We start from the raw sequence: 26,628 nt of genomic DNA, 5'->3' as shown, positions 1-26,628 counted from the left end.
TTGTTGCAATGATCATGATTGGGGTGATTCTTCTTATGATCCTGAAAATTTATTTAAGCCCCATGATGAATATAAGATTGATAATAATGTTTGCAATATTGAAAGTGGGTTTGAAGAGTGTCAACTTTAGATCCCACATATTTTGAGAATGTTCAATCTTATGAAGTTTTTGATAAAAGTGGGTTTGGAGAGGTCATGACTTTAGTTAATGTTAATCCCACTATTTTGGAAGAGTGTCAACTTTGCATACATGTGGATCATGTTAAGAATATGTTCTGTGATAGCTATATTTTTTAATTTTCTTATGATCCCACATGTAATTATTATGAGAGAGGAAAATATGATTGTATAAATTTTCATGTTACTAAATTACCTCTCGTTATGTTGAGATTGCTATTGTTCCTTTCTGCTTCCTTGCATATGCTAGTTTTTGCTTGGTATGATAATTTGTTTGCCTATAAGATGCCTATGCATAGGAAGTATGTTAGACTTAGATGTGTTTGTCACATGTTTTATGATGCTCTCTTTTGTGCTTCAATTCTTGTCTTCCATGTGAGCATAATTGAAATTATCAATGCCTACCTAGGGCGTTAAACGATAGCGCTTGTAGGGAGGCAACCCAATTTTATTTTTGTTTCTTTCTTTTTGGTTTTGTTTAGTAATAAATAATTCCTCTAGCCTCTCTTTAGATGTGGTTTTATGCTTCTAATTAGTGTTTGTGCCAAGTAGAACCTTTGGGAAGACTTGGGGAAAGTCTTTGCGATCTTGTTGTAAAAACAGAAACTTTAACTCTCACGAGATTTGATGCCATTTTTTTACTGGAGAGTGCGATTAAGTTGATTATTTTTTAAGATGATTAATAGATAAATTTCTCACGTCCAGAAATTTATTTTGGAATTTTTGGGGTTACAGAAGCATTCGAAACCTACAGATTACTACAGACTGTTCTGTTTTTGACAGATTCTGTTTTGTGTGTGTTGTTTGCTTATTTTGGTGAATCTATGGCTAGTATCCGAGGTTATGAACCATAGATAAGTTGGAATAGAGTAGGTTTAACACCAATATAAATAAAGAATGAGTTCATTACAGTACCTTATGATGGTGGTTTGTTTTCTTTTACTAACAGAGCTCATGAGATTTTCTGTTTAAGTTTTGTGTTGTGAAGTTTTCAAGTTTTGGGTAAAGATTTGATGGATTATGGAACAAGGAGTGGAAAGAGTCTAAGCTTGGGGATGCCCATGGCTCCCCAAGGTAGTATTCAAGGAAAACCAAAAGCCTAAGCTTGGGGATGCCCCGGAAGGCATCCCCTCTTTCGTCTTCTTCTATTGGTTACTTTACTTGAGGCTATATTTTTATTCACCACATGATATGTGTTTTGCTTGGAGCGTCTTGTATGATTTGAGTCTTTTCTTTTTAGTTTACCACAATCATCCTTTCTGTACACACCTTTTGATAGAGACACACATGAATTTTGCTCTATGTGCTTCACTTATATCTTTTGAGCTAGATAATTTTGCTCTAGTGCTTCACTTATATCTTTTAGAGCACGGTGGTGGTTTTATTTTATAGAAATTATTGATCTCTCATGCTTCATTTATATCATTTGAGGGTCCCTTACAACATCATGGTAATGTTCTTTGGTTATGAAACTAGTCCTAATATGGTAGGCATCCAAGATGGGTATAATAAAAACTATCATAGAAAGTGCATTGAATACTATGAGAAGTTTGATACTTGATAATTGTTTTGAGATATAAAGGTGGTGATATTAGATTTGCACTAGTTGAGTAGTTGTGAATTTTAGAAATACTTGTGTTGAAGTTTGAAAGTCCCGTAGCATGCACGTATGGTAACTGCTGTGTAAGAAATTTGAAACATGAGGTGTTCTTAGATTATCTTCCTTATGAGTGGCGGTCGGGGACAAGCGATGGTCTTTTCCTACCAATCTATCCCCCTAGGAGCATCTGCATAGTGCTTGGTTTATGACGACTTCTAGATTTTTGCAATAAGTATGTGAGTTCTTTATGACTAATGTTGAGTCCATGGATTATACGCACTCTCACCCTTCCATCATTGCTAGCCTCTTTGGTACCGTGCATTTCCCTTTCTCACCTTGAGAGTTGGTGCAAACTTCGCCGGTGCATCCAAACCCAGTGATATGATATGCATCACACATAAACCTCCTTATATCTTCCTTAAAACAGCCACCATACCTACCTATTATGGCATTTCTGTAGCCATTCCGAGATATATTGCCACGCAACTTTCCACCATTTCATTTATGACACGCTTCATCATTGTCATATTGCCTTGCATGATCATGTAGTTGACATCGTATTTGTGGCAAAGCCACCATGCATAATTTATCATACATTTCACTCTTGATTCATTGCCCTTCCTAGTACACCACCGGAGGCATTCATATAGAGTCATATTTTGTTCTAGTATCGAGTTGTCATCATTGAGTTGTAAATAGATAGAAGTTTGATGATCATCATTAATAGATCATTGTCCCAAATAAAAGAAAGAAAGGCCAAATAAAAAAAGGGAAGGCCCAAAAAATATATTTAAAAAGGGGCAATGCTACTATCCTTTTTTTCCACACTTGGGCTTCAAAGTAGCACCATGATCTTTATGATAGAGAGTCTCTTGTTTTGTCACTTTCATATACTAGTGGGAATTTTTCATTATAGAACTTGGCTTGTATATTCCAACAATGGGCTTCCTCAAATGCCCTAGGTCTTTGTGAGCAAGCAAGTTGGATGCACACCCACTTAGTTTCTTTTGTTGAGCTTTCATACATTTATAGCTCTAGTGCATCTGTTGCATGGCAATCCCTACTCCTTGCATTGACATCAATTGATGGGCATCTCCCTAGCCCATTGATTAGCCTCGTCGATGTGAGACTTTCTCCTTTTTGTCTTATCCACATAACCCCCTATCATTATTCTATTCCACCCATAGTATTATATCCATGGCTCACGCTCATGTATTGCGTGAAAGTTGAAAAAAGTTTGAGATTACTAAAGTATGAAACAATTTCTTGGCTTGTCATCGGGGCTGTGCAAGATGAGAGCATTATTGTGTGACGAAAATGAAGCATGACCAAACTATATGATTTTGTAGGGATGAACTTCCTTTTGCCATGTTATTTTGAGAAGACATGATTTCTTAGTTAGTATGCTTGAAGTATTATTATTTTTGTGTCAATATTAAACTTTTGTCTTGAATCTCTCGGATCTGAACATTCATGCCACAATAAAGAAAATTACATTAAGAATTATGCTATGTAGCATTCCACATCAAAAATTCTGTTTTTTATCATTTACCTACTCGAGGTCGAGCAAGAATTAAGCTTGGGGATGCTTGATACGTCTCCAACGTATCTATAATTTTTTATCGTTCCATGCTACTATATTATCCGTTTTGGATGTTAATGGGCTTATTTATACACTTATATATTATTTTTGGGACTAACATACTAACCCAAGGCCCAGTGCAAATTGCTGTTTTTTTGCCTATTTCAGTGTTCCGCAGAAAAGGAATATCAAACGGAATCCAAACGAATAAAACCTTCGGGAGAGTTATTTTTGGAACAAACGTGATCCAGGGGACTTGGATTGGACGTCAAGCAACCAACGGGGAGGCCACGAGGCAGGGGGCATGCCTACCCTCGCTGGGCATGCCCTCCCCCTCATGGACCCCTCATGGCTCCACCGACCTACTTCTTCCTCCTATATATATTCATATACCCTGAAAACATCCAGGAGCACCACGAAACCCTATTTCCACCGCCCAAACCTCTTGTACCCAAGAGATCCCATCTTTGGGCTTTTTCCGGAGCTCCGCCAGAGGGGGAATCGATCACGGAGGCCCTCTACATCAACTCCATGGCCCCTCTGATGATGTGTGAGTAGTTTACCTCGGACATTCAGGTCCATAGTTATTACCTAGATGGCTTCTTCTCTCTCTTTGGATCTCAATGCAATGTTCTCCTCGATCTTCTTGGAGATCTATTTGATGTAACTCTTTTTTGCGGTGTGTTTGTCGAGATCCGATGAATTGTGGGTTTATGATCAAGTTTATCTATGAACAATATTGGATTCTTCTATGAAATATTTTATGTATGATTGGTTATCTTTGCAAGTCTCTTCGAATTGTCAGTTTGGTTTGGCCTACTAGATTGATCTTTGTTGCAACGGGAGAAGTGCTTAGCTTTGGGTTAAATCTTGCGGTGTCCTTTCCCAGTGACAGCAGGGGCAGCAAGGCATGTATTGTATTATTGCCATCGAGGATAAAAAGATGGGTTTTATATCATATTGCTTGAGTTTATCCCTCTACATCACGTCATCTTGCCTAATGCATTACTCTATTCTTATGAACTTAATACTCTAGATGCATGCTGGATAGCAGTCGATGTGTGGAGTAATAGTAGTAGATGCAGAATCGTTTCGGTCTACTTGTCTCGGACGTGATGCCTATATACATGATCATTCCTAGATATTCTCATAATTATGCACTTTTCTATCAATTGCTCGACAGTAATTTGTTCACCCACGGTAATACTTATGTTATCTTGAGAGAAGCCAGTAGTGAAACCTATGGCCCCCGTGTCTATTATCCTTTATATAGAGTGGCACTATTCTAATCCTAGGATTACAATAACTATTTGGATCACAGCAGCCCTATATAGAGCCCGAAGACAGGTTCCCGAACTTCCCTGGACTGCAGGCCCAGCCCGACAGAATCCCACCTGGACCCCGATCCCGACAGAATCCCACCTGGACCCCGATCTCGATCGAGCCGCCCCTCCCCAACCCCCTCCTCGCCGCTCCTCCCCTCGATCTCCGCCGTGATTCGTCGCCGAAAATCCGCCGGATCCAGGGCCTCCCTTCCTTCTCCAGATCCTGGCCGACTGGATCGAGCTCCGCCCCCTCCAACTCCACCTCCTGCCCGACCGTCGGCGCGGGTGAGCGAGCGACAGCGGATGCCGGCGCGAGGGAGCCCGCGTCGCCTGGAGCCGCCGGAGCCGGCGAAGCCGCCGGATTTCTGCGACGAACGGCCGCCTCGGACTTCCCGAAGCCTCATCCTCGGTCCATCATCACCGCCAGACGGCTTGGCAGTGCTCGTGACGGCCAAGGCGCAACCTACGGCGAACAGCGCACCCAAGGAAGCATCTCGGTGGTGGAGGCCGCATCGGCGGCGCCTTCAAATCTAAGAACGGTATATGAATTTCCTCCCTGAGCTTGCCTTCTTCCTCAATATTTCCTTCTCTGACCTTCTTGCTTCGTGCAGATGAACTTCATGCCCCTTGCAAGACATGGATTGCCATCGAATTCGTCTCATACCTCCACGACGAATTGTTCTCAAGGTGGCCTATCAGCTGCTGGAAAAAGGTATGCCGACCTTCTAGCCAGGGTATGGTTGAACTTCTTCCTTCCTTTGGTTTGTTATTTGCTTACAGCTATGTGAAGTTCAGGTGGTGTGTGAGCATCAGTCCAGGCTACAAAAAGCTTTTTTAAAATATGCCTGCCTGCTTACAACCATGTGAAGTTCTGGTAGTGTATGAGCCTCAGTCCAGGCTACAAAACAGCATTGTAAAATCTGCCTGCCTGCTTACAGGCATGTGAAGTTCAGGTAGTATGTGAGCCTCAGTCCAGGCTACAAACACTATAAAAATCTGCCTGCATTCACATTCACATGTGCAAAAGCCATGTGAAGTTCAACTAGTAAGTGTGCTAGAGTTCAGGTTGGTATGTGTGTGGTTCTGTGCAAAAAAAATAGAAGGAAAATAGAACATGCATGTGATATGACATGAAGGTCAGGTTGGTATGCACTAGCAGTCCAACCATTCAAAAACTTCATGAAGGTTCAGGTTTTTTAACTGTAGACAGTATTTCCCCTTTGCAAAACAAGAAGTTCAGGTTGTGGAGAGTGCTAAGTTCAGGTACATATAAGTAATCAAATACTATAGAATTAAAAAACATGGTGTGAAGTTCATTCTGTGAAGGGGGCTCAGTTCAGGTACAAAGGCATCGGCAGATGCTCAGCTCAGTGCATAGTGTGATAGCTCTCACCACTTTATATATGAGAAGTTCAGGCTGTGAATAATGCTAAGTTCAGTTACAAAGGTATATGCAGATATAACTTGTGTGCTAATACAGATTTTTTTCTTTTATGTCAGGAAGACGATAGACGCATGAAGAAGCTTAGAAGTTCCTAGCAGCAAGTACACAATCCAAAGCCTGTACGCGTTGCACCACCCCCTCAATGGGTCACGCCTCAAACGCACCAACAGCATTACCAACCTGCTCCAGACCAAAAATGGATGACACCCGAAACACACGGATACTTCCAAGATGCTGGGTCACAGCCCTATCCGCACAGGTTTGCGCCTCCACCTAATTGGGTGACGCCGGAAATCCCCCATGGATTCTTTGTATCCACAAGCAGGCTCCCAAGCACGCCGATGGAGCAGGGGTTAGCTCAAGTCCTGCTTGTAACTCTGAAGGTTATCCTGGTGTGCCTCATCAATGCCAAAGCGAAGCAACTAAACCGGATCCTAGGACAAATCCAACAGCAACACACACACGGAGGAGAGTGATCTGCACACTACCACCATTTGATCCTGCTGCTGCTACAAGTCAGAATTCTACGGGGCATAAGGTAGATGGATTGCTTCACAAAACAAAAGAGCAAACCAAGACCAGGATCGCAATACCTCCACAACCACCACAAGCAAAAAGGACGCAAACAAGAGAGAGGCCATCTTCAGCCCTACTTCCTCCTCGCGATCCACTGCTGCATCCTGCTATGATTACTCCACCATGCCCCATCCCAGAGGAACAGCAGCCGACACCGGCGGAGTTGCAATCATACACGCACGTAAGTGAAACAAAAAATATTTATATACGCATCTTGTATTATCTGCACATTTTCTGCTCCCTCCAGAATAACAAGTTCATAAACTGCATTTTAACGTGCTGTTTGGATTATTTTTTTTCTTTTTCTGCAGACGCCGGATCTACCGGATTATCTAATACCAAGACTAAAGATGCGATTCAAAGATGTAGAGAAAGCAAGGGAATTTTATAACAGATACGCCAGGCATGCTGGTTTTGGAATCAGGAAGACGGGTGGAAATGACAACCACAAGTATTTTGTTTGCGCCTTCCAAGGGATACACACATCTTCTGTTTCAGAGGCCAACAGGAAGCGACACAAAACATCACAGAGGACGGGCTGCAATGCAAGAATGAGGGTGAAGGTGCAGGAGGATGACACATGCGTGGCAGTGGACATTGAGTACAATCATAATCACCAGCTCATGCAAACTGATGACATGCTAGTATTTTTGCACTCACACAAGAATTATGACCCCACTATTCTGGAGTATGTAAAGCTCCTGCAGTACCATGATGTCAAGCACACAACAATCATGTCCACGCTATCTGAAAATGAAGATGGAAGCTACTTCCTAAGCATGACCGGACGAGACCTACTAAACCAGTACGTATTCAAACACCCACATGCTGCAATGTAAAAATAGCATCCTAGCTCAAAACCCCTTTGATAGCAAAAATAACAAATGCATGTTGGCGTGTGATTTGCAGGAAAGCCATGAATGCAAGGAAAGATGATTTGGATGATGTATTAAAACTTGTTTCATTCGTCAAAGACAAGGACAAGTCAATTAAAAACATTTTCTGGTCCAATGCAAGCTGCCGAGGAGCCTATCAAGACTTCGGCGATTGCGTAACATTTGACATGACTTACAAGTCCAACAGATTTCATATGCCCCTGGGAGTGTTTGTTGGAACAAACCATCACTTGCAGTCAACGATATTTGCTGTTGCCCTCATAAGAGATGAAGATGCAAAGCCATTCAAGTGGCTGTTCGATACATTTCTATGGTGCATGAACAACAAGCACCCAACTTGCATTCTAACAGGTGAGTTCAAAAAAAACTCCTCAAGTTTCATCATCTTTTCAGTCTATGGGTCTCTGTTGATTGGGTACATTTGTTTTTTCTGAAAAATATGTAAAGAATGCAGTTCAACCACTGTTAGCACATAAGTCCAACTAGCAATACAAGAAAGCAAAATTATCCATCACATGTTTAGAAAAAAAGTAGTTATGAATGTGAAGTTCAAGTACATGAATCATATAAGTTCAAGGACGAAGCTGTTAGATAAAAATACGTATCATGTTCAGAAAAACATAGTTATTTATGTGAAGTTCAATCACTGCTACCACAGAAAGTTCAACAACACTGTTGTAAGAAAAATTTTGAGTGTGACACTACTAGTTTGTCATACTACTAACTGTGAAGTTCAAGCACTCGTACCACAGAAGTTCAGCAACACTACTGTAGGAAAAAAATACATGTGACATTCTTAGATAGCCATACTACTAGATGTGAAGTTCAATTACTTGTGCAACATAAGTTCACCATCAGTACAAAAAAGAATCAAGTTTCATTTTTTTAATTCGATCAGACCAGTGCCCATCGATGGCGAAAGCTATACCACAATCATTTCCAAACACCGTCCACAAGCTATGCCGTTGGCACATATTGAAGAAGTACAGGGAATACCTCGCGTTGCTGTACAAAAAGTATAAAACATTCAAAGAGGAGTTCACAGCTATATTGAACTGGCCGCTGATGCCAACGGAGTTTGAAGATGCCTGGGTTGAACTCGTGCACAAGTACCACCTGGAGAACGACCAGATGATGATGCAGCTCTGGAGTGATAGGAAGATGTGGATTTCAGCATATTACAAGAACATTTTCTATGCTAGAATGACTTCCACACAACGAAGCGAGAGCATGAACCACGTGCTAAAGAAAGGGTTGGTCAAGGGGACCTAGAACCTACACAAGTTTGCTAGGTGGGTCAATGCTTGCATACAAACTCGGATGCAGAAGGAGAACGAGCAAACAATGAGCAGCATGGTATGATGACAAGTACAAAACACCACCATCATGTTCTGTTTACCTTCAACATGTGCGCTTTGAATTTTAGAAAATGAAACCCATGATTCTGCTTCGACTAATATCTTACTTTTTGACATGTGCAGACCAATCCTGTGACAAAGACAACTTACGGCTACGAGGAAGACATGTCTATCAAGTACACGAGAGCCGTGTACACCGAGATGAGGAAGAGGATGAGAAAGGCCACGCTATTTCGCGCAAAGCATACATCAGAGTCCACTAAGTACCTTGTGTACTACCACAACAAGCCTGGCCATGATGATGAAGAAAGATTTTCCTGGTCAAAGCATGAATTCCAGGTTGTAGTTGACCCAGACAATGAAATATACGAGTGTGAATGCAAGCTCTGGACACACACAGGTGAGCGGGAAAACAAACTCATTAAATATCTAGACTAGTAGTATCATATCAAAATTTATGAAACTCATTGCTGGCTCACAAACTATGTATTCTGCATTCATCGCAGAATGCAGGCCTGTTCTGCCTTCACATCATGAACATACTGGACTACCTAAAGCCTGACAAAATTCCAAACAAGTATATCTTCAAACGGTACACAAAGACTGCAAAATTATAGCCAACCTTTGATACAAGGGACTACAACACAACCGCATCGGATGGCAGCTCAAGGCTATCGAAGCAAGACATCTTGCTACAGCTAAATTTGATGGTTAACAAGAAAGCGATGAGATGTGACCAACAGTATGACAGAGCCTACTATGTTCTCAAGAGGCTCGTGGAAGAGCTTGATGCAATACATTCAGCAAATCGAGCGGATGCTGACGAAAGGATGGCTGAAGAGGACGCTGAAATTGAAGATGACCTTCACTATTATGCAGCTGAAATGCTCAACGCCGCCGCTGAAGCCAACCAATGCAAGCAGGGTGATGGCCAATCAATGGAGCAGCGACAACAAGAGACGATGAAACTGCCGCTGTATTCTGAAACAATGGGTAGGAAGAAAATTACTGCAGCAAAGAAAAGTGACAAGAGAGCGCAAATAAAGGTACCACCTGCAGGAAGAGTCATGGTGCTCGATGAGAATGGAGTGCCACTTGGACACAGGAAATGTAGTGTGTGCAACCAGGTTGTGGGACACAACAAGCTGACCTGTCCAACACTCTTGGAAAGAAACAATGCCGAGGAGGTCAAGCAACCCAAATCTCAAAAACAGCAACCCAAAGTTACGGAACAAAAGAAGGGACCACACCCACAGAAAGCAAGCACCAGACTTTGTAGCATATGCAAGGAGTATGAACCACATAATGCAAGAACATGCCCGAAGCAAGCAGATGCTGAAAAGACAAGCAAAAAGCCAGAGAAGAAACAGAAAGCAAAACCCAGAGCTAGTAACAAGAAATAGGTGGAAGAGGAAGAGGAAGACGAAGACGAAGACACCTTCGAAGAAGAGGAAGATGAAGAGGAAGAGAATGATGAAGAGAAAGAGGAAGAGGATGATGAAGAGGAAGAGGAAGAGGACGATGAAGAGGAAGATGAAGAGGAAGAGGTACATGTCAAGCAAAAACCTATACAACCAAAGCCTAGGAGGAGCGCAAGGCTGATGAACAGTTAGAATAGGTCAATTAACACAATGCAAACTTATGTCATGTCAATGTCCAGAATATATGTCATCCCCTTTTATTGTTGAACTTTCAAAGAAGTCCTGGTAACATACACTGTGAAGTTCACGTAGTATTACTACAGAAGTCCTGGTATGTTATGAGATGAAGTGCTGTGCTGATGATGTACTGCATGAAAGAGCAAGCAGTAATAAAATGAAAAACATACAATGTGAAGTTCAAGTAATATTACTGCAGAAGTCCTGGTATGTTATGGGATGAAGTGATCTGCTGGTGATGTATTGCATGAAAGTGCAAGCAAGAACAAACATGAAAAACATATACTGTGAAGTTCAAGTAAGCTTACTGCAGAAGTCCTGGTATATTATGGCAGGAGGTGCTCGTGTTGTATTCCATAAAAGTGCAACCAGCAAATAATCATATAGTATTGAAGTTCAGGTCAGCTTATAGAAGAAGTTCTGGTATATAAAATCGATGTAGGAAAAAAATATGCTTAAAAAATAAAGTTTCACCGCATAAACTAAGGTTAGCAAGCCTAAGATAACGCGTTCAAATCTGAAGTTCTGCTTGGATACGTGCAGAAGTTCATGTACAATGCCGACAAAATATAAAGAAACGTCAACAATATTTCTGCACAGATTTACATATGAAATACGTTCGCACTTGAAAAAAACACAAAAAAACAAATATAGATTCTACGCAAAAGCATACATATTGGTTGGGTTGAACATTACCAATACATTACACAACACAAAATATCCTCTCCATCTGAAACCAGAAGCCCAGCCACATCTCAAAGCAGAAGTTCAAGTCTACGATCATATGTTGCGAGCCCGAAAATAAACAACACAAAAAAATCAAGCAGTTAAACCAAAATCGAGGCAGAAGTTCAGGTACATCTATTGGGGCAAAAACATTCAACACATGGATACTGAAAAACGACGCAGTACATTGAAATTCACAAAGCCAAATCATTCTTCACACCAAATGGATTTGTCCACAATATCATAAGTAATAGTGCTGCACCTATAGATACACAAATCACTAAAAACATTCTTACAACCAAATCTTTATGGAATTGTTCCAATCATTATCAAACCTAAAAATCTGTACGAAATCAAATCTACAGATGAAACTAATGCTTCAAATTCACGGGCCAAAGCACTGGATCTCTTTAGGGAGCTCTGAACGCACGACTTTATTCTTCTCACTAAAAATCAGAGTGTGCATGAACTCAGCCTTCCAGTCATTTGCAGCAGCCTGCAAACAAAACAAAGGTGAAAACGATGGTTTAGTAACGGATATCTAAAACCACAGCAGGAGCGTCTCAGCAAAAACACACAAGAATAATCAAAGGATGATGAGAAAGAACAAAGACAGAACATACTTCCACATCACCAAAATCTTCAACAATCTCATCGCCATCATACGAAGAGCTGAACTTCACGGCAAAGAAACCACAATCATTACTCTTCTGCTTCGGAACATCAATGAAAGTCGGCCTCTTTGCAATAGTCACCCAGTTAGGCTGCTTGCTCGCCTTGTATGCAGCCTTGCCGTACACCTCCTCGAGCAACCCAACAAATCTCTTCATCTGCCGGAAATAACAAAATTAGATGAAGTCAAAAACATGTTGACCAAAATAGTTAAGTTCAGGTACATAAAAAAGCGGCACTTGCATAAGATCCACCTAAACAAAATAGCAGAAGTTCAACTTCTAAAGACAGTCAGTTCAAGCAGTATTACCAAAACAGAGACATCAACATATTTTGTCAACACAAGGCATAATAAACTTCGTGTCAAACAAGAGAATGTGAAAGGAGGTTCAGGCTAAGAAACACTCACGATATTTTGGCAGTCCCCATGGAAACTCGATCGCGACGTTTGCATATTATCGTAGGAAAGTGAATCAAGGATGTCAATTCTCCCACGAAATCTATTGAACACATACACACTATAGTGCGCCATTGTGCCAATTGGCTTGAATAGAATCAAGAAAACCTGCCAAGAATGAAAGGACCGATGAACACAAACTATAAAAGCATATGTACTGAAGAACCGGCATGAACAAAAACTTTCTTGACAAACTCAGCAAAAGGATACACATGAAATTAAAAAAAGCAAGAGTTATGCCTAACCAGCTTTGCATTAAGAAGGTCTTCTTCCTTGCGAACAAACATTGGGAGGAGACCAGCAGATTTTTTTGCATCAAACTTTGGAACTGTTGCACCGAAGAAATCATACTCCAGGCAGTACTGTGCATTGACAAAAAACACAATTAAAACACCTCCCAAATGCCACTACAACAAAACTAAGGCAAAAAAGGAGATAGGGGTGCAAACAACTAAAACCTGTATGAAGTAGGGACTAAGTACAACCCTGTTAGCACTAGTGAATATCTCAGAGGTCTCCGGCTTATCCTTCCACAAATTTATGAGATAATCCATTATGTCTCATTCCATCTGCTGCCCTTCACTAAAAAGCGTATAAAGGACACGTCCTGTGAGGTCAATCACATTCGCAGGGATTGTAAACATGCAGTAGCTTGTCCTGCAGAATACAATAGGATGGTAAAAAAATATTAGAAGTTCAGATACAACAACAAACAGAAGTTCAGACACTATAACTCAAAAGGCAAGAGGAGACATAAAACAGAAGTTCAGATACTACAACAACGGCAGTTCAGACAATACAACAACAAAAGTTCAGACACTACAACTCCAAGGCAAGGGAGTGACAGATGAGGGTAACTCACTCAGAATACTTCTCCAGACCGTCTTTACTCAACACATACTATTTCAACTTCCGGGCCTCAGATAGATGAGGGTAACTGTATTTTTCAGGGGAGCGACAGGAGAACGCCACTTCAAAGGCAATCTTGATGCTCTCTTGGAGGAAGTTATGTTCCCAGACTCAACTGCCGGTTTCCTCCTGGTGATCACAACATTCTTCCCACCTCTACCAGCAACAGTACCAGCAGCACATTTAGCATTCTTCGGGTAAGCAATCTTCTCAAAATCATCATCGGACGAAATCACTTCTGCTTCGGCTGCTTCGACTGCATCAGCCTTCCTGTAGCAAGGGGTTTTTGGAGTACCACGAATACCACCAGCCTGCTTCCCCAACTTGGAAGGAATAAGGGTCCGAGGTCTATCATCTCCAATCGGAGCTGTACTCATCGGTTCCTCCCTAGGCTGGTATTCCTGTGACCCGAGGAATGAGTAGTGGTAATCGGTCATCTCCAACGGTTCCACTGTCAAAGAAAAAAGGAAGAGAAAACATCACCATTAAATACAACTGAAGTTCAGGAACATCACAATGTGCAGTCCAACTAATAAAGATGACATGGTTACTACTCAAGCTGACCTAAAAAATTAGTTGCAGTAAAAAACTAAATGAAGTTCAGGCACAACCAGAGACACAGTTCAAGATAAACTGATGAACTGTAAATCATTCAACTACAGCTAACAAAACCATAGAAAGGCATCATCTCTGAAGTTCAATTATAAAAGAAAATGCTCATGTCCATTTAAGAAAAACAAAACACACAAGCAAAATTAAAAAAGATAGAAATGAAGTTCATGTACAAAGAAAATGCTCATCTCCTTCCGAAACCAGCAGCCCAGCCAGACCTCAAGCAGAAGTCCAAGTTCAGAGAAAAATATGAAGTTCAGGTAGAATAAAAAGATGCAGTGCAGGTAACCAGTACAAGTTCCAAAATACTTACATGTGTAGTAGCCAAATAGAGCTTGGAAGTCTGTCTCAAACAGGTTAGAAGAAGCGATTGAGTACAGCCACGTCTTCCTGATATCCCCAATATTCTCATGGAATAATTTGCAAGAACCCCGTCATGATATGAATTAACATTCGTAAGCATGAAGAATCTGCAGTCGATACTGCCATCAAACGAAGTAAAAGAAATATTGTTAGGACAGAAAAAACAAAGCCAACGAACTAAACACGTCGCAGCTTAAGTACAACTATAGTTAAACAGATGTGATAAAGAGAAAAAGTCGAACTCATACTTGTTTTGCTGCTGGGGGACATCAATCCAATCCATAGGGAAATTGTCGATGCTAATAGGACTGAAGGGTGTCTCCCTGTCGTTGCTGGCATCCTTCCAAAGCCTCTTGATGTTGTCGGTCATCTGTCGAAACAGGCGTACCGCACATTCATCTTTTGGTCCATAGTAGGAATCGAGAAGATGGAACCTTGAATTCTTCAGGTCAAGGAACACCGACACCCAATGACCGACACCACCCATGGAAGCAGGAAGCTCAGGCGGGTCAAAAGTAGGGAAAACAACCTGAAGCATCATAAACACACGAATCATTAAAAAATGAGAATTAATATCAGAACGGTACAAAAGAAAAATAAAACAAATATTAACACAGTGGATTACACTTCAAAACTAATACAGAGGCAAAGAACAAGATATTGCATACCAAATCATGTGCATCCATGCTATCTAGACCACTCGCCATGAAGTACTTCCTCACACGGGAATCAAAATGACCTCTGAAAATCTTGTCCTAAAATAATGCAGACAACACCAACATATGAAAAAATACAAAAATGAGACGAACAAGTTTTAACTAAAATGGTAAGGAACAAAACAGAAAAGAAATCAATGTATGGTTGACTTACACAAACCCAATACGGCAGGATGAGTTTATCCGATCCCTGGTACTTTGCACGTAGACAATAGACTGCACACTCAGCCACATTATATGTAAGCATTCCGCGAGGACCAAAAGATATTGCGACTTCTTGAACAGAAGCTTCACACTCCTTGTTTTGGAACATAATCATTGATCTAAAACAAGCGAATAGAAAGTAAAACAAGTTAAGCAGCAGGAACTCAGGAAGTTCATAACACATGTTAGCACAGAAGTTCAGCTATATCATAACAGGCAGTACAGTACAAAAGAGGCCAGAAGTTCAGCGCCAGAGAAGCAAAAAAACAAGAAGTTCAGGTACATAGAGTTGAGAAGTTCAGGTATGAAACCACAGGCAGTTCATAGGGGGTACATGGATGATGTAAATGTTGAGCAGCTGCACTCACCTCTTGGAATGGTCGTTCCTAAGCCTAGTTACACTGTAATAAAAGTCATCAACCTTCTTCGCACGACAGCAAGGTCGCTATCTACTCACCAAAAAAATAGCAATTAACAACTCAAAGCACATAGATTCACGACAGTTTCAATTAAGACCAACATTCAAGCACAAACATTCAAAACATAAGCACATCTCAGCTGCTACATCAGAAAAGATAAAACACAGCATCATAGACATCACAACCCATGCATTACAAACATCCACTCACATAGAAAACAGGTTCACTTAACATTCTTTACAACCCACACGACAAACAACAAAACCAGAAGTTCAACTTAGACCACATAGGCAGTTCACAGGGGATATCATGGACTAAACCAAAGAACAAAGAGGGAAGGGAATGGGGAAAGAAGAGAGAAGCATGCTCCTCTCTTCATGGATCCTTTCCTAGAAAGTGGCAGCACTGGAATGATCAACCTCCTCTCCATAGCTATCGCTTTCGGTATCTTTATCGTCATCTCCAGCAGACGTTGCAGCGTCGTCAAGAAGGACACCAGCAGCAGCTGGAGCAGTTGGAGAATCTGAAACAAGAAAAACTTTTGGTTGTGCCTGTACAGCATTAACATCAACTGATGGCTCTGCTGCAGGAGACTTCTCCGGGCTTGCAGCAGCACTACCACCAGTTTCAACAGCAGACTCAACAGCATCTTTCTCCAAAATGATGTCTCCAGTTTTCTTGCCCTGCTCAGCATTTGAAACCTCGGCGACAATGGACGACTGAGGTTCAGTTAGGACCACCCCGTCGGAGTAGCCGGTGCCTGAGACGGACATGTCTGCAACCTTCTCTCGAGGAACACTAACATCATCATTCTGCTGCTACAAAAAGAAACAGAAAGTCATTACAAAGGGCTGACTGAACCTCATGCACAGGAGCAGCAAGTCTGTCTCAGGGGCAACAAGACAAATGGACAAGAAAAATGGTACCTCATTTTCACTGCCATGAACCTCATCAACTATTACGCCACTAGCCGGAGCAGGTTCATGCATAGGGGCCGCCTCATGCACAGGAGCATCTTCATGCGCAGGTAAAACATCCTCCTCAACCCTAGCATCATCATGAATAGCCTAGAAATAAATAAAAATCATTTAGAAAACAAATACCTAATCAGCAGAAGTTCAGATTGCACAATCAAAGAAGGTCAGCTATCACAACTGACACATAATGGAAGTCCAAATAGAGTAAACATAGCAGGTCAGATATCAAACTACTCTAAGATACAAAAGGGAACAAAAAAGGGCCAGTCATCGAAGTGATAGAAGTTCAGGTGCTGTAGAAGTTGAAGTTCAGGTTCAATAAAAAGATAAGGTCACCTAGGAACACTAGTGCTAAAAAGAAACAGTTTATGACACATCAAATCAACAACGCTCGCCTATGACCACAAATAGTAATAACTGAAACCTAACATTTAACATTGAACATTAGTGCAAACCTCTTTGGTATGCTCCACGTGGCCTCCTTCACGACCCGAATGAACAGAATCCTGCCTCTGAATCTGTCTCACAACAACACTTGCCTCATCTTCAAAAGGCTTGCAATGAGCATCCTGCATTTCCTGGAACAGCCCAACGCTAGTCCGGAGGTGGGAAGTGCTCTGACGAAGCTCTTCAAGAAATTTAGCTTCAATACATAAGACCTCCTTCGAAGACTCAGCATCAAACCCGTTCCTGGGAGGAAGAATCCCATCAATGCGACTAAGACGCTCAACAGTCAAAGGAACATGAGCCAACTCCCCACAAACAGTTTCAAGAAGACTATCAATCCTAACCATAGAAACATTCGCAGCTTCAAACAAATCCTTGCAAGAAACTCCACCTGCATCACTCACACGGGCAGAAGAACCTTCTGGATCTACAGGGGGCACCAGTATTAACATCCCGGGAGAATTCAAATCTTGGGGAACTTCCACTCCCTAGGCCGGCAGAACGAGGCATAGTTAGAACAGGACGTTCGATAACCCTAAAGAACACAACCTCAGCCTGTGTCTTCCACTGCATACAAAAACAAAAGTCAACGCGTCATAAAACAAATGAAGCAACATGGGAACAAAAAATATACAAGACAATACCAAAGGTTCAAGGAAAGAATAATGCATAGAAACACTCATAGGCAGTCTGCCAAACACCCAGTTGGCTGGGTCATCATCACCTTTCGTGACCAAGTCAGCCGCAGCAAGCTCAAGAAGCTTGGCCTAATACATGAAATTGATGCGAGGGGTCCTCAAGTCAATATTAGGCGTCTTGCCAATGATAAGGCAGTCTAGATACATAAGAACCGGCGATGGCACAGCCTGTGACAGCTTTTCCTCTGCTAGTACCTTGCTGATACCTAACAACAGCACTCCGAATATCTTCAACAACCAACTGGCAGTAGTCCATGTCTGCCATATCCTCAAACACAAGGTTATCGGCCATTGCTGCCTCCCCGGACACTCGTGTAGACGTTCCAGGGATAACCACCTTCAGGAAAACAATAAGGTAAAACACCTGCAGAGCAAGATCATCCTTCGTCTCATCCTTCACAAGTTCAGCGAGGATATTCTGCAAATCCTTTGTCTTGATGTCGTCACTCCTAGCATACCCAAGCTTGCCCTTCAACCTCATAACATCATCATCGAAACCATCATTCGAGGGCCTAGGGGGGGTACGATTACCTTGAGGGAACCCAAAGAGATGGTGAATAGCATCACTTGTAATACGTATAACCTTGTTCACCTCACCCATGTCCAAAATCATGGTTGAAGGGTCAATCCTCGTGTAGATGTTGCCCATCAAAGGACGAGAAATGTTGTAATCAACCTTCAAGTCAAACACACAACCAAAACTAGCCTTGATAACCCTCGCCTTGTGCCTATCTTGTAGCATTTTCGCACACGTCTTGACCTCTCCTAGTGAGCAGCGAACCGTCTTGTTAAAACGTTTCGCCTCACCTCCTCCTTGGCCACCTTCTTCGGGCGCTTTGCCTCCTCTCTTCCTCCTCTCAGGCCGCTGCACAAGCTGATACTGAAAAAAATACATTGACAAGGAAAAAAGGCAGAACAATGAGACACACAACCTTCACCAAAATTCCACTAATGCCTACATATACGCACTACATCTCAGAAGTCCAACCATGTCTACATAGGCAGTACAACCATGCATGACCAGAAGTTAACATGCTTTCAAAAAAATGTTGGAAATTTACAAAAGAAGAAGCTCAACCATGTATACCAAGGCAGTAATCAAACATGTATCTCAGAAGTCCAACTATGTCTACATAGGCAGTACAACCATGTATGAACACTAGTCAACATGCTTTCAAAAAAATGTTGGAAATTTACAAAAGAAGAAGTTCAACCATGTATACCAAGGCAGTAATCAAACATGTATCTCAGAAGTCCAACTATGTCTACATAGGCAGTACAACCATGTATGAACACTAGTCAACATGCTTTCAAAAAAATGTTGGAAATTTACAAAAGAAGAAGTTCAACCATGTATACCAAGGCAGTAATCAAACATGTATCTCAGAAGTCCAACTATGTCTACATAGGCAGTACAACCATGTATGAACACTAGTCAACATGCTTTCAAAAATGTTGGAAATTTAAAAAGCAGAAGTTCAACCATATACACTAAGGCAGTAATCAAACATGTATACAAAACAAGTTGAGCTAATTTCTTCATGTATATACCCAGAAGTCCAACTATGTACACAAAGGCAGTAATACCATAAAAGCAAAGCACGTCGGCTAATTTATTCGTCTATATTGAGATGGAGCAGAAGGTCAGCTATGTACGCCAAGGCAGTGCTAAAAGCAATAAAACTACAGCAACAGCGATAAATGCTCTAAAAAACAGTAAACATGAGACATTCATACCTGATTAGCGGCAGCATCATCATCGTCGTCGTCCTCATCATCAGCATTGAAATCAACATCATCCTTGTCCTCTGGATTAACACGAGAACGCTGCTTCACACCTTTGTTGACCTTTGCAGGTGGAACCTTGCACTTCATGCCGCATTTCTTCCCCTTACCAGATACACCAGCACCAAGCGGAGAAGGTGTAGGCGCGGCAGTGGCAAGCACACGAGGACTACGGTGTGGCGTACCACCAAGGCCTAACCCTTCATCTTCAACAACTTCTGTAGGCCTTGAAACACGTGGGCTCCTCTGAGGAGTAACTTCACCAACTGCTAGCTTCCTCACAGTAGTCTTCTTGATATTCTTCTTAACAGGGACAACCGTGCCATCACTACCACACGGCACGTCTTCCCCAACAGTGAGCTCAGCCGCATGACCAGATCCAGGAACATCAGAACCTTTCGCAAGGCAGGTCGCCCTCTTCTTGTCAAAATTTTCTTGCTTCTTCCTCTTATGTTGGTCCTCCAAGAGAAGCTGAAAAGGCACATCCTCGGGTTGCGTGACAGGTTCAGTGCCATCAACAGACTGCGACTGCGTCTCTGACATCCGAAGAAAGCACAAAGGATCCGGAACGGAATCACAACCTTTGACTGAGGGAGCCCCCTCCTCAGCTGCAGTAGGGTTTTCTGGTAAACCCAACTCAGATAAAACATCATTGATGGTGTTCACTGCTTCCTCCTCTGTGGACACATCTGTAAAAAACACAAAAAATTGAAGCAAAAAATAAAAAAAAGTCATGAACAAAAACAAAAACAAACGACATGAACAAGCTAAAAAAACATGGCTGAAAACTTTAAAATGAAAAGAAAAGGGGTTTCACATACTAGGTGAAGCAAGAGCTACAGAAGCAAGATCCTCGAGGCTTGAAACATTCTCAAGGCTCGAAGCAACCTCGGCAATCAAAGTCAAAGGGATAATGGGTGATTTAGCTGCATCAGATATTGGAGCATCAGTATTAACCTCTGAAGCTCCATCTTGATCGCAGGCATTTTTTTAGAACTATTCAACTTATCACCAACTACAAAAAATGCAAGTAAAAAGGAAGCTGAGTTCTAATGCACAATCCTACACCAAAGGGACTTCTACTTTGACAACAATGTCCAATAACAAGAAGTTCAACAATACCTAACAAAGCAGTAAACACAACAAACAAAGTAAAATCTACACACAAACTATAAAAACAATCTACACTCAGAGGGGCTACTACATATAACATGAATGTCCAGAAGGTCAACGATATATAACAAACTAGTAAACACAAAATGTGCATAACAGAAGTTCAACAAAATTTCATTATGAACAAACAATAATTAAAACCAGAAGTTCAACTATGTGACCCAAGAAAATAGCACATAAAAAATATGTAGCATGACCACAAATAGTATTTCACAACCAAACTAAAATATCAATACCATGAACATGATAACAAATAAAAAACAAAGATATACACTATAAATATGAATCATTTGGGAAGTCCAACAACACTTGGTGACATAGTTTCCCCTGCAAATCATCAACTAAAAAGTAAGCAACACTACTAACTCAAGCTAAGGGTAAAAAGCATACACATAACCTTTCTTAGAAGTTCACACTAATAAGAATGGCAGTCCAACAAGAAAACTAAATGAAGATATGGGAAGACATATATAAGAATACTGCTTTAAAATACAAGATCCAACTACATTAAGATACCTGGAGAAGGTTTGGAAGCCATGACAACACAACCCCCTTGACGAATGAAACTCCAAACCCTAGAACAACCTACTAAAAACAGGGGATAGAATGCATATAGTTAGCAGGTAGAAAATCATACAACAAATACAAAAAAACAACTAAATGAAACCCTAGGATGAAACAACTAGATAATATCAACAAGTATGAAAACATGAACAGTAGCACATATAGGCAAGCACAAACAAAAAAAGAATCCAGAAACTAACTAGCATGTGACAGACACAATCTAGACTTTGAAATCAACAATACTAAGACAATTAGATACATCAGATTCAGCATGAACCATCACACCACACCCTCTCTCACATGCATCTAAATGCTGAAATCACCAAAGGGGAAATGAAATCCAATCAACTCTGAATGGAGAAATAGCACACACAAGCATCTCATAGACAAATCTGACCACAGGGGAATGGAATCCACCCACCACACGCACAAGAACCCTACCTAATCTCCCATCAAACCATCAGAAGAAGGGGGTAGGAGGCAGACGCGAGAGCACACAGGAGGCAGACTCGACAGATCTGGCGAAACTAAAAGCAAGCATTAGGGGGGCGGGGGGCAGCATTTGTACCTCTTGAAACAACCCCCACACACACGAATCCGCGGCGGTTCTTCCACTCCCCACGATGCCATGCGCACCTTGCAACCGCGCAGGCCGTTGCCGCCCTCGCTTTAGAGCAGAATAGAGCGGGTTGGGTGAGGGAGAGTGGGGCGTGGGGGAGAAATAGGAGCGGGGGCGTGCGCCGGTTACTCCAGCACGAGGGCAGGGGACAGGGGCGGAGAAATCAGCGGGAGTTGGAGGCGAGGAAGGCAGCGGAGCAACGGAGAGGGGGAAGAGAGCGAGCGACAGGGGGAGAGGGGTTTTCTGACAGGTGGTGGCGAGGGAGATGCTCACTTAATGCCTATCTGTCGTGGGAATTGCAGCGCCACTGAATTTACAGTTTTACCCCCCCCCCAACAGCTAAAAAAGTAAATACATCGATAGATAAATGAATGCACCATTTGAATGCATCTATTATAATGAGATAACTTCACACAATAGCACTGCTAATATCCTTAAAACCAAAAATAGATGGCAAAGGCACTACCAAAGGAAGAAAAATACATACATAAATATGCACCTAAAAAACAACAGAAAGAAGTTCAAAAAATAAAGAAAGAAGTTCAAGTACTCTAATAAAAGAAGTAATGGCATAAGAATAAATAAACCCTAAGAAACAAAAAGAAGAAGTTCAAGTACAAAAACACATGAAGTTCATATCTAACCCTAAACCATAATAACCCTAAACCCTAAAAACCCTAAGATAGATAGTGGGGTCACGGATGTGATGGACTCGCCTCCGCATGCGACGACGCGGCATGCCGCATCGTCGCCTGCTCCGGCTCGTTCCTGTCTCGGCCTCGCAGGGCGAGGGAAGGGGGGTCCCGACCCCCCTCCCCCCTGATCGGCCTCGCGCTACCGCATTGCTGTGTGCTAGGATTTGACAGGACGCAATGCGGTTATTCTGTTTCCACCCCCACCGCACGCACCCTAAACCCTAAAAACCCTAATATAGATAGTGGGGTCACGGATGTGATGGACTCGCCTCCGCATGCGATGACGCGGCATGCCGCGTCGTCGCCTGCTCCGGCTCGTTCCTGTCTCGGCCTCGCAGGGGGAGGGGAGGGGGGTCCCGACCCCCCTCCCCAACCCTGCTTGGCCTTGCGCTACCGCATTGCTGCGCGCTAGGATTTGACAGGACGCAATGCGGTTATTCTATTTCCACCCCCACCGCACGCACCCTAAACCCTAAAAACCCTAATATAGATAGTGGGGTCACGGATGTGACGGACTCGCCTCCGCATGCGATGACGCGGCACGCCGCATCGTCGCCTGCTCCGGCTCGTTCCTGTCTCGGCTTCGTAGGGGGAGGGGAGGGGGGTCCCGACCCCCCCTCCCCAACCCTGCTCGGCCTCGCGCTACCGCATTGCTGCGCGCTAGGATTTGACAGGACGCAATGCGGTTATTCTGTTTCCACCCCCACCGCACGCACCCTAAACCCTAAAAACCCTAAGATAGATAGTGGGGTCACAGATGTGACGGACTCGCCTCCGCATGCGACAACACGGCACGCCGTGTCGTCGCCTGCTCCGGCTCGTTCCTGTCTCGGCGTCGCAGGGGGAGGGGAGGGGGGTCCCAACCCCGCCTCCCCCCTGCTCGGCCTCGCGCTACCGCATTGGTCAATACGCACAATGCCGATTTCAATATCTACAATATATTTAAATCCAAAAAATAACAACCTCAAATTTAACATGTTAAAAATGATTATCACACTGAAGTTCAGGATAGTTATTCAGTGAAGAACAACAACTATTATAAGTACAAATAACATACTAGAAAAAATAAAAAAAAATACACATATCCATCGCCCAATTACATGGCTGTTCACGGGACTAAGTCAAAGAAATCCAAACCAATGCAAATAATGAAAAGTAACATAAAAAAGAAGGAAATACAGAGGAATTGCTTTATTACTTTGCAAAGAAGGAAAAAGCAGAAGTTCACGTATAAAGAACATAGAAGTCTAGCTTCTACAAATGACCCTTACATGATCTGGAAAAAGTGCATGCATACTTGGGCTAATCCCACGATTGCTCACGAGACAAAAAATAAAAAGGAACATCTGAAGAATTAAAAATACGAAAGGAAACCAAACAAAGAAAATATAGAGCACCATGCGCCTTCGCCTTGCAAATGTGGAATGTAATCTGGAAAACCAGAATTCAACCATTAATAAAAAAAGAGAAGTCCAGATCTTACCAAAGATAAGTGGATGATCAAAAAACTATACCAAAACATAGACTAAGGGAAAAAGAGGATGCATGTTCCTATGGTCCAGCTCCACGCTGACACACTAGCTACAACAAAAATTGCAGAAGAAAATCTAGTAAGGGTTTCTAATACAAAGGACTTGCTGCATTATCTTGCAGCGAAAGAAAAAAGAAGAAGTTCAGGTATGACAACGCAGAAGTCCAGCACAGAAACCCGGACAGACCCAACAGGATCCACCTGATCCTCCCCCGATCCCGAGCCGCCCCAGCCCTGACAGGATCCAATGAAGGAAAAGAAGAAGTTCAGGTATGAAAACGCAGAAGTCCAGCTTGTACAACGACCATTAGAAGATCTAGAAATAATGAACAAACGAATTCGTCCGAAGCATAAAATCATCTCCACAGATTGCAAAACGTCTGCACCCCCTTGGAAATGATCTGGCAACTACCTTTCGACAACTGAAAGGACCAGAGGGTAAATTTCAAAACAACTAAAATAACATGTGCAGAAACCCGCAGGAGTGCCAACATCAAATCGCTAGAAATAAAACCATAAGGACCCTCCCGATTAAAATTTACGGATTAGTAGGCCTCGAATTTCACTAAAGTACGCAAATCAGGCAGCAAACTTTAAAGAAAAACAAGAAATCACTAGAAGCGCGGGTTGCATCTCGGGCGGATGAAGAACACGGGCGATTTCAAATTTGTTTGAAATAACAAAGAATTTGTGCTCCAAACTCGTACTAAAACCTAATCCCCATCGTTCCAGAACTTCGACAACATCCAAAACATGCATTAAACTTGTAACAGAAACAAGTTCATCATGACCCCGAGAGCAAATCCGCCAACGTGCTAGAATCCGAATCAAAACAATCATTTAGACTCTAAAAAACGTGTCCACATTACACTTACATCACAAACAACACGAATGATCAGAAAAACTCGCAGGGGAAGCCACGGTTGCGAAGATAGCCAGAAGGTCAGGATAGTACACAGGGAAGTTCAGGTGCGTTACTCAAGCAGTTCAGGTTGTGATCAGAATATTACTTTGATCCCGTGATCAGAATAGTGTTTATGTATATATATAGGTTGGAGGGAAGGAGATGCAGCCAAGGGGGCGCCCCAATTAGAAGGAATCCTACTTGGGCGCCTCCCCAATTCGGCCTCCCCCTTTACATAAGTTCCGGAGGGGAAAGGAAGGAGGAGGGAGGAGGGAAGGGGGAGGCCGAATCCCTCCCCTTTCTTCTCTCTTCCCTTCTTTCCTTCTCCTCCTATTTAGTCCTGTATGGGGGCGCACCAGCCCCTTGTGGGCTGGTCTGTCCCGCTCTTAGCCCATAAGGCCCATATCTTTGCCAGGGGTGCCTGGAACCCCTTCCGGTGACCCGATACCATCTAGAACACTTCAAGTGTCTGAATACTATCATCCTATATATAAATATTTACCTCTCGACCATTTCTAGACTCCTCTTCATGCCTGTGATCTCATACGGGACTCCGAACAACATTCGGTCACCAAATCACATAACTCATATAATACAAAATCGTCATCGAACGTTAAGCGTGCGGACCCTGCGGGTTCGAGAACTATGTAGACATGACCGGGACACCTCTCCAGTCAATAACCAATGGCGGAACCTAGATCCTCGTATTGGCTCCTACATATTCTACAAAGATATTTATGGGTCGAACCATTATGACAACATGCGTTATTCCCTTTGTCATCGGTATGTTACTTGCCCAAGAGTCGATTGTCGGTATCTTCGTACCTAGTTCAATCTCGTTACCAGAAAGTCTCTTTACTCATTCCATAATACATCATCCTGCAACTAACTCATTAGTCACATTACTTGCAAGTCTTCTTATGATGTACATTACCGAGAGGGCCCAGAGATACCTCTTTGATACTCGGAGTGACAAATCCTAATCTCGATCTATGCCAACCCAACAAACACCTTTGGAGATACCTGTAGAGCATCTTTATAATCACCCGGTTACGTTGTGATGTTTGATAGCACACAAGGTATTCCTCCAGTATCCAGGAGTTGCATAATCTCATAATCGAAGGAATATGTATTTGACACGAAGAAAGCAATAGCAATAAAACTGAACGATCAATATGCATCGCTAGCGGATGGGTCTTGTCCATCACATCATTCTCCTAATGATGTGATCCCGTTCATCAAATGACAACACATGTCTATGGTGAGGAAACTTAACCATCTTTGATTAACGAGCTAGTCTAGTAGAGACTTACTAGGGACACGGTGTTTTGTCTATGTATCCACACATGTATCAAGTTTCCGGTTAATAGAATTCTAGCATGAATAATAAACATTTATAATGATATAAGGAAATATTAAATAACAACTTTATTATTGCCTCTAGGGCATATTTCCTTCATAATACCATATACACGTGGCACTGTCGCCTTGGTCATACCGGAAAGAAACATACGCAAAAGCTTCATAAAGATGGAGTGTTA

General features: G+C 42.3%; 2 protein-coding genes across 2 annotated transcripts; one reads left to right on the top strand and one right to left on the bottom strand.

Annotated features, from left to right (window-relative positions):
* The first annotated feature begins 6,469 nt into the window (after positions 1–6,469).
* Positions 6,470–8,872, top strand: LOC147964753 (protein FAR1-RELATED SEQUENCE 5-like). The gene is made up of 4 exons (XM_087530145.1): positions 6,470–6,520; positions 7,016–7,509; positions 7,614–7,951; positions 8,499–8,872. Exons 1-4 carry the CDS (start codon positions 6,470–6,472, stop codon positions 8,870–8,872), a joined length of 1,257 nt encoding a protein of 418 aa, XP_087386271.1.
* A 2,855-nt stretch (positions 8,873–11,727) lies between these two features.
* Positions 11,728–14,896, bottom strand: LOC147964752 (uncharacterized). The gene is made up of 4 exons (XM_087527902.1): positions 14,885–14,896; positions 12,424–12,579; positions 11,966–12,172; positions 11,728–11,838 (listed from the first exon to the last, which is right to left on the bottom strand). The coding sequence occupies exons 1-4, from the start codon at positions 14,894–14,896 to the stop codon at positions 11,728–11,730; spliced, it is 486 nt and encodes a 161-aa protein (XP_087384028.1).
* Positions 14,897–26,628: the final 11,732 nt, after the last annotated feature.

Source organism: Triticum urartu, chromosome 6A (assembly GCF_056163025.1).
Source record: "Triticum urartu cultivar PI428250 chromosome 6A, HENAU_Tu73, whole genome shotgun sequence".
Lineage (NCBI taxonomy): Eukaryota > Viridiplantae > Streptophyta > Magnoliopsida > Poales > Poaceae > Triticum > Triticum urartu.
Note: the sequence above shows the minus strand (reverse complement) of the source record. Positions and strands in the feature narration are given on the sequence as shown.